Source organism: Orcinus orca, chromosome 1, assembly GCF_937001465.1.
Source record: "Orcinus orca chromosome 1, mOrcOrc1.1, whole genome shotgun sequence".
Classification (NCBI taxonomy): Eukaryota; Metazoa; Chordata; class Mammalia; order Artiodactyla; family Delphinidae; genus Orcinus; species Orcinus orca.
The window spans coordinates 158323167-158335728 of record NC_064559.1 but is presented as its reverse complement, the minus strand read 5'-3'; the positions used below and the strand labels follow the sequence as shown (position 1 = coordinate 158335728).

Here is a 12562-nt window from a genome sequence, read left to right as displayed (position 1 = left end):
CCACGAAACAAGAAGTCCCCATTCTCTTCTCCCCCCAGCCCCTGGCAACTTTGGTTTTACTTTCTGTGAATTTGCCTGTTCTGTGTCCTTCATATAAGTGGAACCATACAATACTTGTCCTTTTGTGTCTGGCTTATTTTACTTAGTATAATGTTTTCAAGGTACATCCATATTGTAGCATGTATCAGATTTCCTTCCTTTCTGAGGCTGAATAATATTCCATTGTATGTGTATGCCACATTTTGTTTATCCATTCATCTTTTAATGGACATTTGGGTTGTTTCCACTTTTGGCTATTGTGTATAATGCTGCTGTGAACATGGGTGTGCAAATATCTGTTTGAGTCCCTGCTTTCTTTTTGTGTCTATACCTAGAAGTGGAATTTCTGGAGCATATGGTGCAGGGAAGGTTTTTGAGTAGGGGAGGGACACAGTTAGAACTATGGTTTAGAAAGATGAACTAAGTGGGCCTGAGTAGGTCAGATAGATTCAGCCAGGGTAGGGCAAGGGAGGTACAGGTGGGAGAGAGGCAGGGGAGGTTGAGTCAGGAGCTGTTACAATGCTCCAGACATCCTTAAGGGGAGGAAGATAATAGAGTAATTTCGCCCCAATATCAGGTTGAGGATTAATATTGCTGAGGATAATTCGTGGAAAAGAGTCTGCTCTGGAAGGGAATATTTTGGCCAGCTGTACCTATTCTTGGGCTCAGGAGAAGGAACCTACCGTGGACTTCCCTTGCTTCTCTTGACTTTCTCTCTTACTCTTACCTTCTGGTATAGTCCTCTCAGTCTTGGACCATTCCTGACAGCAGATTTCACCGTAAGGAATGGTAGAATTAAGGGGTGACTTGGGTGGCATAGCTTAATATTCATTTATCAGTTTCCCCTTCCACATTAAGAACATACAGAATCCAAGTAAAAGTCAGCGTGCTTGATGGGGAAACACTGTTTCCAGATAACTCCACCAGCCACTCTGGCTAATTAAACTGCCATCTGTAAGCTCCTCTCATCGAAATTATGGAACTGCTCAGCCATAGGCTTTTATTTTCATCAGAACCACACCCGGAAACTGCTGGCAGGGTGAGATGTTACCATTACCACTGTATTGAGTCAGGGAGCTACCACTTCCTGAGGGAGGCAGAACGTAAGAAATATATTAGGATAACAGAAATTGTTCAGAGAGAGACACATGAGAGCCAAGTTGTGCCTGCAATGAAGTGGCTGCCTCCCGAGAGGTGGGTGGTAGTGGAGAGGGTTAATTATAAGGCAGTCGAGCCGTTAGTGACCTGCGGGAAGGTGGCAAAGCTAACAGTCCCAGAAAAACTTCCCCAGGGAATCCAGGTATCTCATTGGCATTTTCAACATTAGAAATGCATCTTCCACCATCAAGTCATTTCTTCAACCATGTTTATCTTGGGTGGGGCAAGAAGAAATAACAACTGGAAAACTTAAAAACATCCTCGTCCCTTCCTTCTTTCAGAGGGGAGAATGGAGGAAGGGCACAAACTCCTTGTTTTTTAAATCTTTTCATGTAGCAGTCACATCTTCTCTAGTCAGAGGAACGGACAGAACTTCTTTCTTCTTTTCCAACTTGCGTCGTGTTGAAACAGATATAAATTACTCTCATTTTAGCAAAGGAGCTGTGCTGATACCATCTGTGAGAGATATGGGAAGGTGAGTTAAGAACGCAACAGAAGTACCACCTGTAGCTCTTTCATGTAGGTGTTCTGGCTGGTTTACCCAGTAACACTCCCAGCATTCCCTGCCTTAGGCCCAGGAGGTAGCTCAGGTACACCCTAACATGGGTAGGTGTGTCCTGCTTTGAGGAACCCCCAAATCCAAGCTTGACTGGAAACATAAATTTATGAGATACATTTTGTAACATTTCTTCATGTAAAGTTTGCCCCTTTTACTTTGTCAGATATTTCAGTTTACAGAAGCCTTGTGTTTGGGTTAGAATTCCTTTAACTAGTTAAATTTATATTCTTTTTCCCAATGTGGATTGAAAGTATGATTATAGTGGATAAAAATGTGGATTTTCTCACAAATTTTTAATGTATCCAAATTATGAACCTAGTCTGGAAAGGCTGTGTTTTGTTTTCTTGCCAAAGCCTTACAGCGTCCCTGGATCATACACTACAAAGTCCCAAAAAGCTATCTGAAGGAATGGCTTTGTTCAGCAATGCTGATTCTACTTCAGTAATAATATTACTCAACAACAGCAATAAAATACTCTACTTCGATATAATAATACTATTAATCCAAGCTGTTAGATGTTCATTAAAGAACATCTTTTCTTGTCCAGTAGAATACTTCTTTGTCCATCTGGCTGTTCTGGCATTTCTGTGCAGTAGCTCTGGATTTATTAACGTTAAAGTGTGTGTTCTGGATTTCTTCTCCTAGATTGGTCGCTTGGTTATTGGACAGAATGGAATCCTCTCCACCCCTGCTGTATCCTGCATCATTAGAAAGATCAAAGCCATTGGTGGGATCATTCTGACAGCCAGCCACAACCCAGGAGGACCCAATGGAGATTTTGGAATCAAATTCAATATTTCCAATGGAGGTGAGTTTGCTGTCATTTTGAGTATAGCCAATTTTATGTTCTGTAGGACACACTGATAACCAAGGCCTTGGGAGGTCAGGGTTCCCGTTCTGATCCTTAGCAAGGGAGCTTTTTGTTTCCTTTTGGTGAAAATGAGATGCTTCTCATTTTGCTGTACCTGAGTATGAGGAGCCATGCATGAATGATCATTAACATAATATTTCCTTTTAGAAAATTCCGACACTTTGCTGCTTGAATGGTGGCATGGCAGATGTGCTAGTAAGGAGGAGTTGATGAGCTTTGTGCCCTTTGTATTTCCATGTCAACTGTACAAAATGACCCACTGTTTGCTGTTTGATTTCCAGGTCCTGCCCCGGAAGCAATAACTGATAAAATTTTCCAAATCAGCAAGACAATCGAAGACTATGCAATTTGTCCTGACCTGCACGTAGACCTTGGGGTTCTGGGAAAGCAGCAGTTTGACCTGGAAAACAAGTTCAAACCCTTCACAGGCATGTTTACTCTTCTCCTCTGTTGCCCACTCCTAGTTCCAACTTGAGGGATTTGCCTTTCAAGGTTTTAATAACATGGGTCTTTATCTTTGGAAAGATTGTGGTCACCAAGCTTTGCATGCATTAATTAGCAGGTCTGGAAGTCTAGAGACCTGGGCTCTTTGGGCCCTGCTGGGGATCAGCTATGTGACCTTGGGTGAGTTGTTTCCAAATCTCTCGGCTTCAGTTTCCATACCTATAAAACGAACAGCCTTGAGGAGAAGACCTGTAAGATCATGTTCATAGCTATCTTTTATTGAGCTTTTATTATGTGCCAAGCTCTTCTCATGCATTATCTCATTTTATTCTTACAGTAGCCCTGTGAGGGCAGCACTGTCAGTATTCACTTTTTCCAGATGAGGAAACAAAGGCTGAGAGAGCTTAAGTAACAGGCTCCAGGTCACATAGTCAGTGAGTGGTAAGCCAGGATTCAGACACAGGTGTGAATGATTCCAAAGCCTGGGCTTTGACTTCCTTTTCAGTAAAATCCACTTAGACCATTTTGGGGGCTACATTGAAACTCCCTGTGTAGCAGCTGTGGTAAACATTTTGTTGTTGAATGCCAAGTTTTGACAATAATTGATGGAATAAATGTTTATAAAATTATTCATATTAATAAAGGAGGATGAGATGGGTTAGCAATGTGACTTGCATTTCAACTTTGCTCTAACATGTATTCTTTCCTCTGGGCTGCAAGTTTATGGGAGGCATTTTTTTGTTTGAACCTACCCATAAGGAGCTGACAGTTGCATCCCAACAAAGAGGAAGGGGTGCTTTGGTACATTCTGAAGACATTCTTAGGGTTTAGAAAACACCAGTAGAGAATTTCTTAAACACTTCATGTTTTGAAAATGTTCAGACCCGTGAAAATTCAATAAGAACAATACTTAGTTCTTACATTTGTTTTATTCCTTTAGCAGTGCATGTGAAAAGTGATTCATTAAAAATTATTTTCTCTGGGGCTTCCCTGGTGGCGCAGTGGTTGAGAGTCTGCCTGCCGATGCAGGGGACACGGGTTCGTGCCCCGGTCCGGGAGGATCCCACATGCCGCGGAGCGGCTGGGCCCATGAGCCATGGCTGCTGAGCCTGCGCATCCAGAACCTGTGCTCCGCAACGGGAGAGGCCACAACAGTGAGAGGCCTGCGTACCGCAAAAAAAATAAAAAATAAAAAAAATTTATTTTCTCTGCTTTTTACTAATATGTCTTGATGGCAAGGGGCCTGGAAAAAGTAAAATAAAGTAAGGTGTTACATTTTCTGTTATTTTTGACACCAAAATACACTTCTCATGGAGACTGATAGGGAATCAACGTGGCAGCAGAACAGAGTTTAGCATCAGGCAAAACTCTGTCAAAATTCCCCTCTGTGCCCCATCCCAGGTGTGTGGGCAAGTTACTTAATCTTTCAGAACTTGAACTTGCTCATCTATAAAATAGAACTGATAACATTTACCTCTCAGGAAATTTGTTAGCATCGAATAAGAGATCATGTAACGCGGCCCTGGCACATTGGAGCTGCTCCGTAAATGTCCTTTTAAAATAGCAATTGCACGTTTACAGCAATATGATCATTTCAGAGGAGAATATTTCTAAATGTGTTTAGTTCCTCCATCTTTAATGTTGCTTGTTCTCACAGTGGAAATTGTGGATTCGGTGGAAGCTTATGCTACGATGCTGAGAAGCATCTTTGATTTCAATGCACTGAAAGAACTGCTTTCTGGTCCAAACCGACTAAAGATCCGTATAGACGCCATGCATGGAGGTATGGAGCCATTTGTTTTCTGTTCCCTTCCCTCAAAGACATGAAGCAGCTCTCGACTTTGTGTATTATGATGCTTTAATAAACCTTTTCTTAAGACTCTCTCTGTTGGACGGTTTTTAAACAGTTACGTTGCAGAAATTTCAGAGTAATATTCACGCAGATAAAAATCTAATTGTATGCAGGAAAGATTCCTAATGGTAAGGTAGTGTGAAGGTCAGCGTTTCCACATTAAGCATCAGGTTTTGAGTAACAGGCAACTATTTTTGTGTACTCTCCCTCCCCCTCAGAAGATGCCTTACATTCTTCTTAAATGCCCCCATCTATTTCCGAGCTGGCCTGTGGTTTGCTAGATACGATAAACGTGCTTCTGACCCCACACCCCACTTGCCTGCTCCCACATAAGCCTTTACTTAGAAGATGACCAGAGCAGGCTGAGGATTAAATTCAGGAAAAACAGGATGTATGTCTCTCCCTCTTCTTCCTCTGTGGGTTGTGTGGCCAGGTCAGTAGAGAGAGCAGCTGTCACCGAACCAGAACCATGAGGTTCTCTTGCATGTAGGGAATTCCTGAGCCCTTGAGTTTATTTGTTTCGTAATAATTTACAATTTTAGACTCTTTGAGTCACAGGGATTTTCCCTGGCATTGGAATCCATCTGCCTTCCTGGTTGTGGAAGACTTTCTGCCTGTGCTTGAACCCTTTCCATGATGCTGTCAGGGCCTTCTGTTACACTGCAAAACCACAGTTAGAAAACTTCTCTTGGTGGGCTGAAATCTTCTGTCTCTGGAGCTTCTCCCATTGGGTCCTAACTTGCCTCTGGAGTCCCACAGAATGAGTCTCCTTCTTGATTCAGACAAAGGCTATTCTGACTTTTCAAAGCATTCAACAGACATGTATTGAGTAGCTACTACATGTATGCTTGGGGGTAGGCAGGGGTTCAGTAGAGACTCTCTTCAAAGAGCTCTGCGATGCTTGGAGAGATGAGGTAGGTAAGAAACCAACCATTGCCAGGCCAGCAAAATGAGGGTTAGGTAGAATTTCAAGTATTCTCCTTGGGGTGTGGAAGAAGGCATAGTTTGACCAAAGGTATCAAGAAAGGTTTCCTGGAAAAAGTGGCAACCAACTCATCTTTTATGAAAGAAAGACGTAGGGTGGTGGAGAGTCAAGTGATGGTCATTCCCAGCTGAGGCAGTTGGCTGTAGCAAATGCATGAAAGCTTAAAGATAGAAGTCACGTTAGGGGAATGAGCAGAAGCCTGGGCTGGCTTGAGGATGGAGCCTGTGATGAGGTATTTGCTGGTCGCTGCTGGTCATGAAGCTGACCTCTTTCTCCAGGCCTTTAAGTTGTTCCTTGAAAGCCTCAGTTGCTATACCCCTCACAGCCCTGGCTGCCTTGGCCTCATTCTGTGGTGTGTCAGTAGCCTCCTTAACGGGAGGCCCCAAATGGGAGACACGTATTCTATACTGTTCTGACCTCTGTCGCATATATTGGTGTCGGTACCTTCCTTGGTGAAAAAACATTCTCAGCATTTTAGAGATGAACATTCTTGATCGTCACACTAAGTATCACTGTAAAGTATGTGACTGGTTTTTCCTGTTGTTCATTGTTACTGTTTTTTGTTTGTTTGTCTGTATTCTTTTGATCAGTTTTTCGGATAGCTTGATAGAGGAGAAGGATTAGGGCTCTGAATCCTAGCTCCCACTCCTACTATCTGTGTAAGTCTGGGCAAATAGCTTCCTCTCAGAACCTCAGTTTTCTTATCTATAAATTGGAGGAAATAATCTTAATACAAAATTTATAAAATGTGTGCTGGTACTGTTCTCAGTGCCTCATATCTATTAACTCATTTAATTCTCACATCAACTATTATCCTCACTTTGCAGGTTGGGTAGGCGGAGGCACAGCAAAGAGATTACATAGCTTTCCCCAAATGGCACAGCCAATAATTGGCAGAGCTGAGATTTGAACCCAGACACTCTGATTCCAGAGTCCAGGTTCTTAAGCACTATGCTGTACCAGCTCATGGGCCTTTTTTGAAGGACTGAGTGAGAAAACAGTTGAGACGCACCTGGCACAGGTGTGTAGCAGGGCCTTCATAATGGTTCACTCCCTTCCCTTCCCCCACTCTTTCCTTCAACAAATGGCCTCACCCTTTCCAACCTAACCTCTCAATATTCCTGTTTGTAGAACTTTCTACTCCAGACTTATCTCCCCACAAGCCCTTGAATACAGTTGGCATGTTCTTTTTGCCATTCTCCCTAGAACACCTCCACCTTATGTAGTAAGTCCTCACCTCCTGTAGTAAGTTTTATTTTCTGGTTCTTTATTTCACGCTCTGCATAGTTGTGGGACCGTATGTGAAGAAGATCCTCTGTGAAGAGCTCGGAGCCCCCGCAAACTCAGCAGTTAACTGTGTTCCCCTGGAGGACTTCGGAGGCCACCACCCTGACCCCAACCTCACCTATGCCGCTGACCTGGTGGAGACTATGAAGACAGGAGAGCATGATTTCGGGGCTGCCTTTGATGGAGATGGGGTGGGTACGAGTGTTTTTAAGTGAACTCTGATGCAGGGCAGGCCTGATCCTAAAGACGGGGGAAAAAGCAGACTGCTTCTCCCAGGCCCTGTGGGCCTAGGAGTGCCAGTCAACCTCCTTCATTGCACCTGGAGTCAGGGCTCAGTTATTAGAAGACCCTCTTGAACAGAATGAGTCCTTGAAATGGAACCCATGTGTTTAATGTCTGCTAAGAGGGGCAGGGTAATTGGGGCCTGGTTATGATGTCATGACTGGTGCTTCATGAACTAGTTGGGTTCTAGGTACCTGTCCTGAGGTAGGTTTTTGCTCTAAACGAGCAGCTAGCTACTAAATCTCTGGCAAGGGTCTTGGCCTTATAATACACCCACCTGTTCATTCACATTAGCTGAAAGATGAAACTATAATGAGAGAATTAGCCTTTTATTCTTTAGCTACAATTAATATTTTAAATGAACACGCACTTTTATTTACATTGGTGAGTACATGACAGACGAGGAGGGAAACTGTCTTAGGTTTGTATACTTGATATCTCAGAGACAGTAAACACTACACATATTTACTTAGTCGAAAATATATTTTGGTGGTTGCTATTATTCTTTAACATCATCTAGAATTCCTTGTTTCCTAAAAATAGATATTCCAATATCAAAATTTGGAGAAATTAGAAGGGTCCCTAGCAGACATCATTTGCAATGCATCTTTCTGTGGCAGTGCATGATGGGAGTTTTTCCCTCCATACTCTCAGTTACTTGAGTACTTCCGGTATGTCAGGCACCAGGAGAGCAGTGAGGTGGCAGCATGTTCTGTTGGGTCCTGCACCACATGGAGGGCCCAAGATTTAGAAGCCTTTCCTTGAGGGAATCTGCTTTGTTACTTGAAGGATGCCTGGTAGACCTACCAGACTCTAAAGAGCCCATATTTCCTCTCATTGTGATCTCTCCTCTCTTTTGGGAGAGAAGAGAGGTGATTAGTTCCAGAGTTTGGAAAAGGTCAGGGAGGTTACAGTCAGCTGGCCTCTGGAGGGAGAACAGAGGATTCGGCCCAGAAGGAGTTTGTGCCTGCACTTTAATTTAAAACAGTTTTGGCTCTTTGGCACGGAGGTGCCACTGGCCCAGTGGTACTGTACAGATCCATTAGGAATAAAATCCAGTGTTTAGAAGCCAGTATGAATAAATGTATCATAGTTTTAAATTTTATAAAACCTCCATGTAAGATAGTTTGGTTTCTTCAGCACTTTGATTAAAAGATCTTCCTTTGAATTCCCCTTCTCCCAAAGGATCGAAACATGATTCTGGGCAAGCATGGGTTCTTTGTGAACCCTTCAGACTCTGTGGCTGTCATTGCTGCCAACATCTTCAGCATTCCATATTTCCAGCAAACCGGGGTCCGTGGCTTTGCACGCAGCATGCCCACCAGTGGTGCCCTGGACCGGTACGTCTCTCCATTCCCTTGGCTCCCGCCAGGCCCTTCACAATGCTGGGAACATCCTTCTTCCCTTTTCAGCTAGGGCATCTGATGCATAGTATGTGCTATGGAAGTGTTTATTTTATGAAGGAACGGATGAACTTTTTTCTGGATTGGTTGTCTCCCCTCTGTGCTCCCTTAGCACCCTGCATTTCTTCCATCCTGGCACTTATCACACTGTGTCCTGATAGCCTGTTTACTTGACTATCTGCCCTGTTAGACTAGAAACTTCCACAGAGAAAAGAATGTCTTATTCACTGTCCTAAACTCTTCCTGATCACACACACACACACATCATTTTTTAAAATGAATGATTGAATGCTAATGAATAAATGAATGGATAGCACTTCGTTGTAGTCAAGACATCATTCTAGAGACTCACTTTCCCTTAGCAGCGTACACAGAGTTTGGATGAAAGAGCAGTTTGATGTAAGATCAATGTTTCAGCAGAACTTTCAAAAAACATCCCTCATCCAGCCCCCATCAGATGCCCATACACACACAAGCATAGTAAATGTTCATTTGTCCAAAATCTGAGTAAACGTAAGCTAGAATAGTTAAAAAAAAAGTGCATTCAGTTTTTGAGAAAGGCGGTACCAGTGACAGTAAACAGTTGATATCTCTGACTGGCTTATTTATTGATTGATTGTATTTCATCTCACTTGCAAAGGCTTTAGGGTAGCTTACGGGATCACATCTAAAACATCTGAAAAATATAAGTTATAAATGAGGACCAACCAGGGAGAGTATTAACTAGACCATGTTAGGTGTCCAATAAATGTTTCCTGAATGAATAGATAAAGAACAAGTGAATGAATAAAAGGTCGAGGCCAGGGAGGAAAGCAGAATGTATGTATCTAGGCACTTACAATCATAATTAATATTAATTGAACATTACCTTATGCTAGACACTAGATATGTTTTAAGTCATTTAATTCTCAGACCGACCCCATGAAGTAAATGCTATATTTGACTCCTCTTTACAGGTAGGAAAACAAAAGAACAAAGAAATTAACTAATTTGCCCAAGGTCACCCAGCTAGTCAATGATGGAGCAGAATTTGAACCCAGAACCTTTGCTCCCAACCACTGAGCTATACAGTAGTTTTCTATTTCGTGTGTGTGTGTGTGTGTGTGTGTGTTATAGAACTAGTGCTGACTTCAGCTAACAAAGTAGTAGCTAATATTCATATAGTAGTTTGTAGTTGACACAGCGCCTTTTTACATTCACCATCTCAATTGATCCTCATAGCAGTCCTTATTTTAAAGAGGAGGAAACCAAAAGAGTAGTTAGCAGTCTTGCCCGGGACCCCACAGCTACATCAGAGCTAGAATTAGAACCTGGTACTTCTGCCTTCACCTCCTCCATCCGAAGTCGTGAGCTGGTGTGTGGCCACGCTCTTGTACATTAGACTGATCAGGTCCTGAAATACCTTCTGTGTAATCCAAAACAGTTTAATTCCAAGTTCTGAAAAAATTGATAATCCACATATAGAATCACAATGGAAAATACCTCATTACCCAGAAAAAAGTTCATTGTACTTTCGCAGGTTTCAAAATCGTAGATCTAATTTTCCTCAAATATTAGAATTGAAATATGATATTGTGTTGCTAGTGATAAGACAAGCATTTTGGAAAGCAAATCTCACTAAAAGAGTAAATGAATTGTAGGTAACTTTTCCTGTTCAAAGGGCAAGGGTTTAACAAAACAGTCACTCAAAGGTTTCAAATAGGCTAAGGATAATATAGGGAGAGGTAAAAGATATATTGGGGGGGACAGGGGACCATGCATCAGTGTGGGTGCAGCTGGTACACACGGGAGACTGCACTGGGCACTGTCCTTGGGGGGCCTTCCAGGGAAATGAAAGGAGCACTGACTGGGCAGCTGGATAGCAGGCATTGGTCATCATGGCCGTGTGACCTCGGGCTGATCACATAACATTCTGGGTCCTGTTTCCTTCTCAGTAAAATACTGACCTCCCGGACCCAATATTCTATGTCTCTGTGACTATAGGTGCATCAAAACATCACTCTTTTATTCACTATGGAATGGTTATAAATATTGTCTGTATCCAAAACATGTGGGTTTAAATGGCCCCCCAAACAGCCTTGCCCATTTTGCCACTGTTGCTTCTTCTAAAATGTTAAACTCAGTGACCTGAATTAATTCTTTCTTCGTCCCCTTTTCCCCCCCTCCGCTGACTCCACATATAATAGCACATTGTGTGCAAGTTTTCTCATATGATTTTTCACCAATCTTAGAATTATGTGTACCTCTGAGGAATACTAAACGGGACCCTTGATACAATAATGGTTGCTGTTTTCCATCCCTCACATGGCTATGCTAGCAGTCCTGCTGTGATGTAACTTTGATTTCATGCCTTTGAAGGGTGGCTAATGCTACAAAGATCACTTTGTATGAAACCCCAACTGGCTGGAAGTTTTTTGGGAATCTGATGGATGCAAGCAGACTGTCCCTTTGTGGGGAGGAGAGCTTCGGGACCGGTAAGTATGCAGTCCTGAGCCACCGATTTCTTTCCTGTAAATGCTATTTGCAGTGAAAGAAAGCTTAGACTGCTAAAGGCAGCACTGAAATAGCAACAGTAGCTGATGTGTCCTAAATCAAGATACAGCTTATTTATAACAACCCTGATGGAGTGTACACATTTGAAAAGCAATGAGCACGTTCTGCCAGGGAGGGCTAATTTTACTTTCAGAGGATCACATCTACTGAGGCAGGAAGTTTGATCCTTGAGTCTGTGGGGATTAAACAGTGATAAACACATTTTTCTTCCCTCGGTGGTCAAGGAAACCTTTGTAAATGTTTTCATTTCTAAGAAGAAATATGGTGGAGTGAGTCAGTTTCTTGTTTTTATTTAAGAGAAGGTTTCACCACAGCATTACATCTTCCTCTTTAATAGGCACACATTTTCCTTAGCAACAGGTTGTGATTTATTAAGGTTAAGTGGAGGGAGACCATTAGGGTGGAACTGAGTTGCTAGGTGATCAAGAAGTTGACGACAAGGATCTATATGTAAATTGTGGTATGATGAAAGAGTAGAACATGGTACGCTTTGGGAGATGTCCCAAGACCCCTAGATCCCACTTTCTATGCTCTCTCTCCTCTTCTATGTCTGTCCAATAACGACCTGAATTCCCACCTCCATGACCTTTCCTGTAACCCATCCTACATCAGTCTCTTTCTTTTCTAAACATTCATTCAGGCGTGTGGCCCTTTCCCTCGTGTTGTCTCCAGCAGCCAGGTTACAAGGTACTTCAGTGGCCCTACTTCCTCTCCTCCTATTTCCTCTACCCAATATTTTGAAGTAAAAGGACCAGTCTTCTGGGTCCTTCAGTACCATTCTTCCATCCTTTAGCAAAGAAAAGGTCAAAATCTAGCATTCTATCAGCCTTGCCATTAAGTTGCAAGTCATGCTAGTTAAACAGAATAGAATGCTGATTTCTTTTCCTACAAGTCCTAGGGCAGGGTGGGTAGAATGAGCTGATAAATTTGAGACACCCATTGACAAAATTCTAAGCAGTTTAATATCCTTGAGGGAGTGGCAATACTTCTTGGTAATGAATTGGCTTGATGGAATCGGAGAGTATGAAGAAAGATGGATTAATCTGGGGGGTTGAAAAATGTCTACAAAAAAGGCTACATGGTTTCCCAAGGTTCTAGGTCTTTGGTAAGAGGTAACAAGTCTACTGCT

At 42.5% G+C, this 12562-nt stretch overlaps 1 protein-coding gene across 3 annotated transcripts in view; it reads left to right on the top strand.

Moving 5' to 3' along the window:
- The window catches only part of PGM1 (phosphoglucomutase 1), a 55523-nt gene that overhangs the window by 24421 nt on the left and 18540 nt on the right, over nucleotides 1–12562 (top strand). For 2 of the 3 annotated variants that reach the window (XM_004281613.4, XM_049705269.1), the window contains exons 2-7: nucleotides 2402–2564; nucleotides 2909–3055; nucleotides 4729–4854; nucleotides 7196–7386; nucleotides 8663–8817; nucleotides 11239–11354. In XM_004281613.4, the coding sequence (XP_004281661.1) occupies nucleotides 2402–2564; nucleotides 2909–3055; nucleotides 4729–4854; nucleotides 7196–7386; nucleotides 8663–8817; nucleotides 11239–11354 (898 nt within the window). Of the gene's footprint in view, nucleotides 1–1630; nucleotides 1673–2401; nucleotides 2565–2908; nucleotides 3056–4728; nucleotides 4855–7195; nucleotides 7387–8662; nucleotides 8818–11238; nucleotides 11355–12562 lie in introns of all 3 variants that reach the window. The other variant, XM_033408977.2, reaches the window with a different exon arrangement.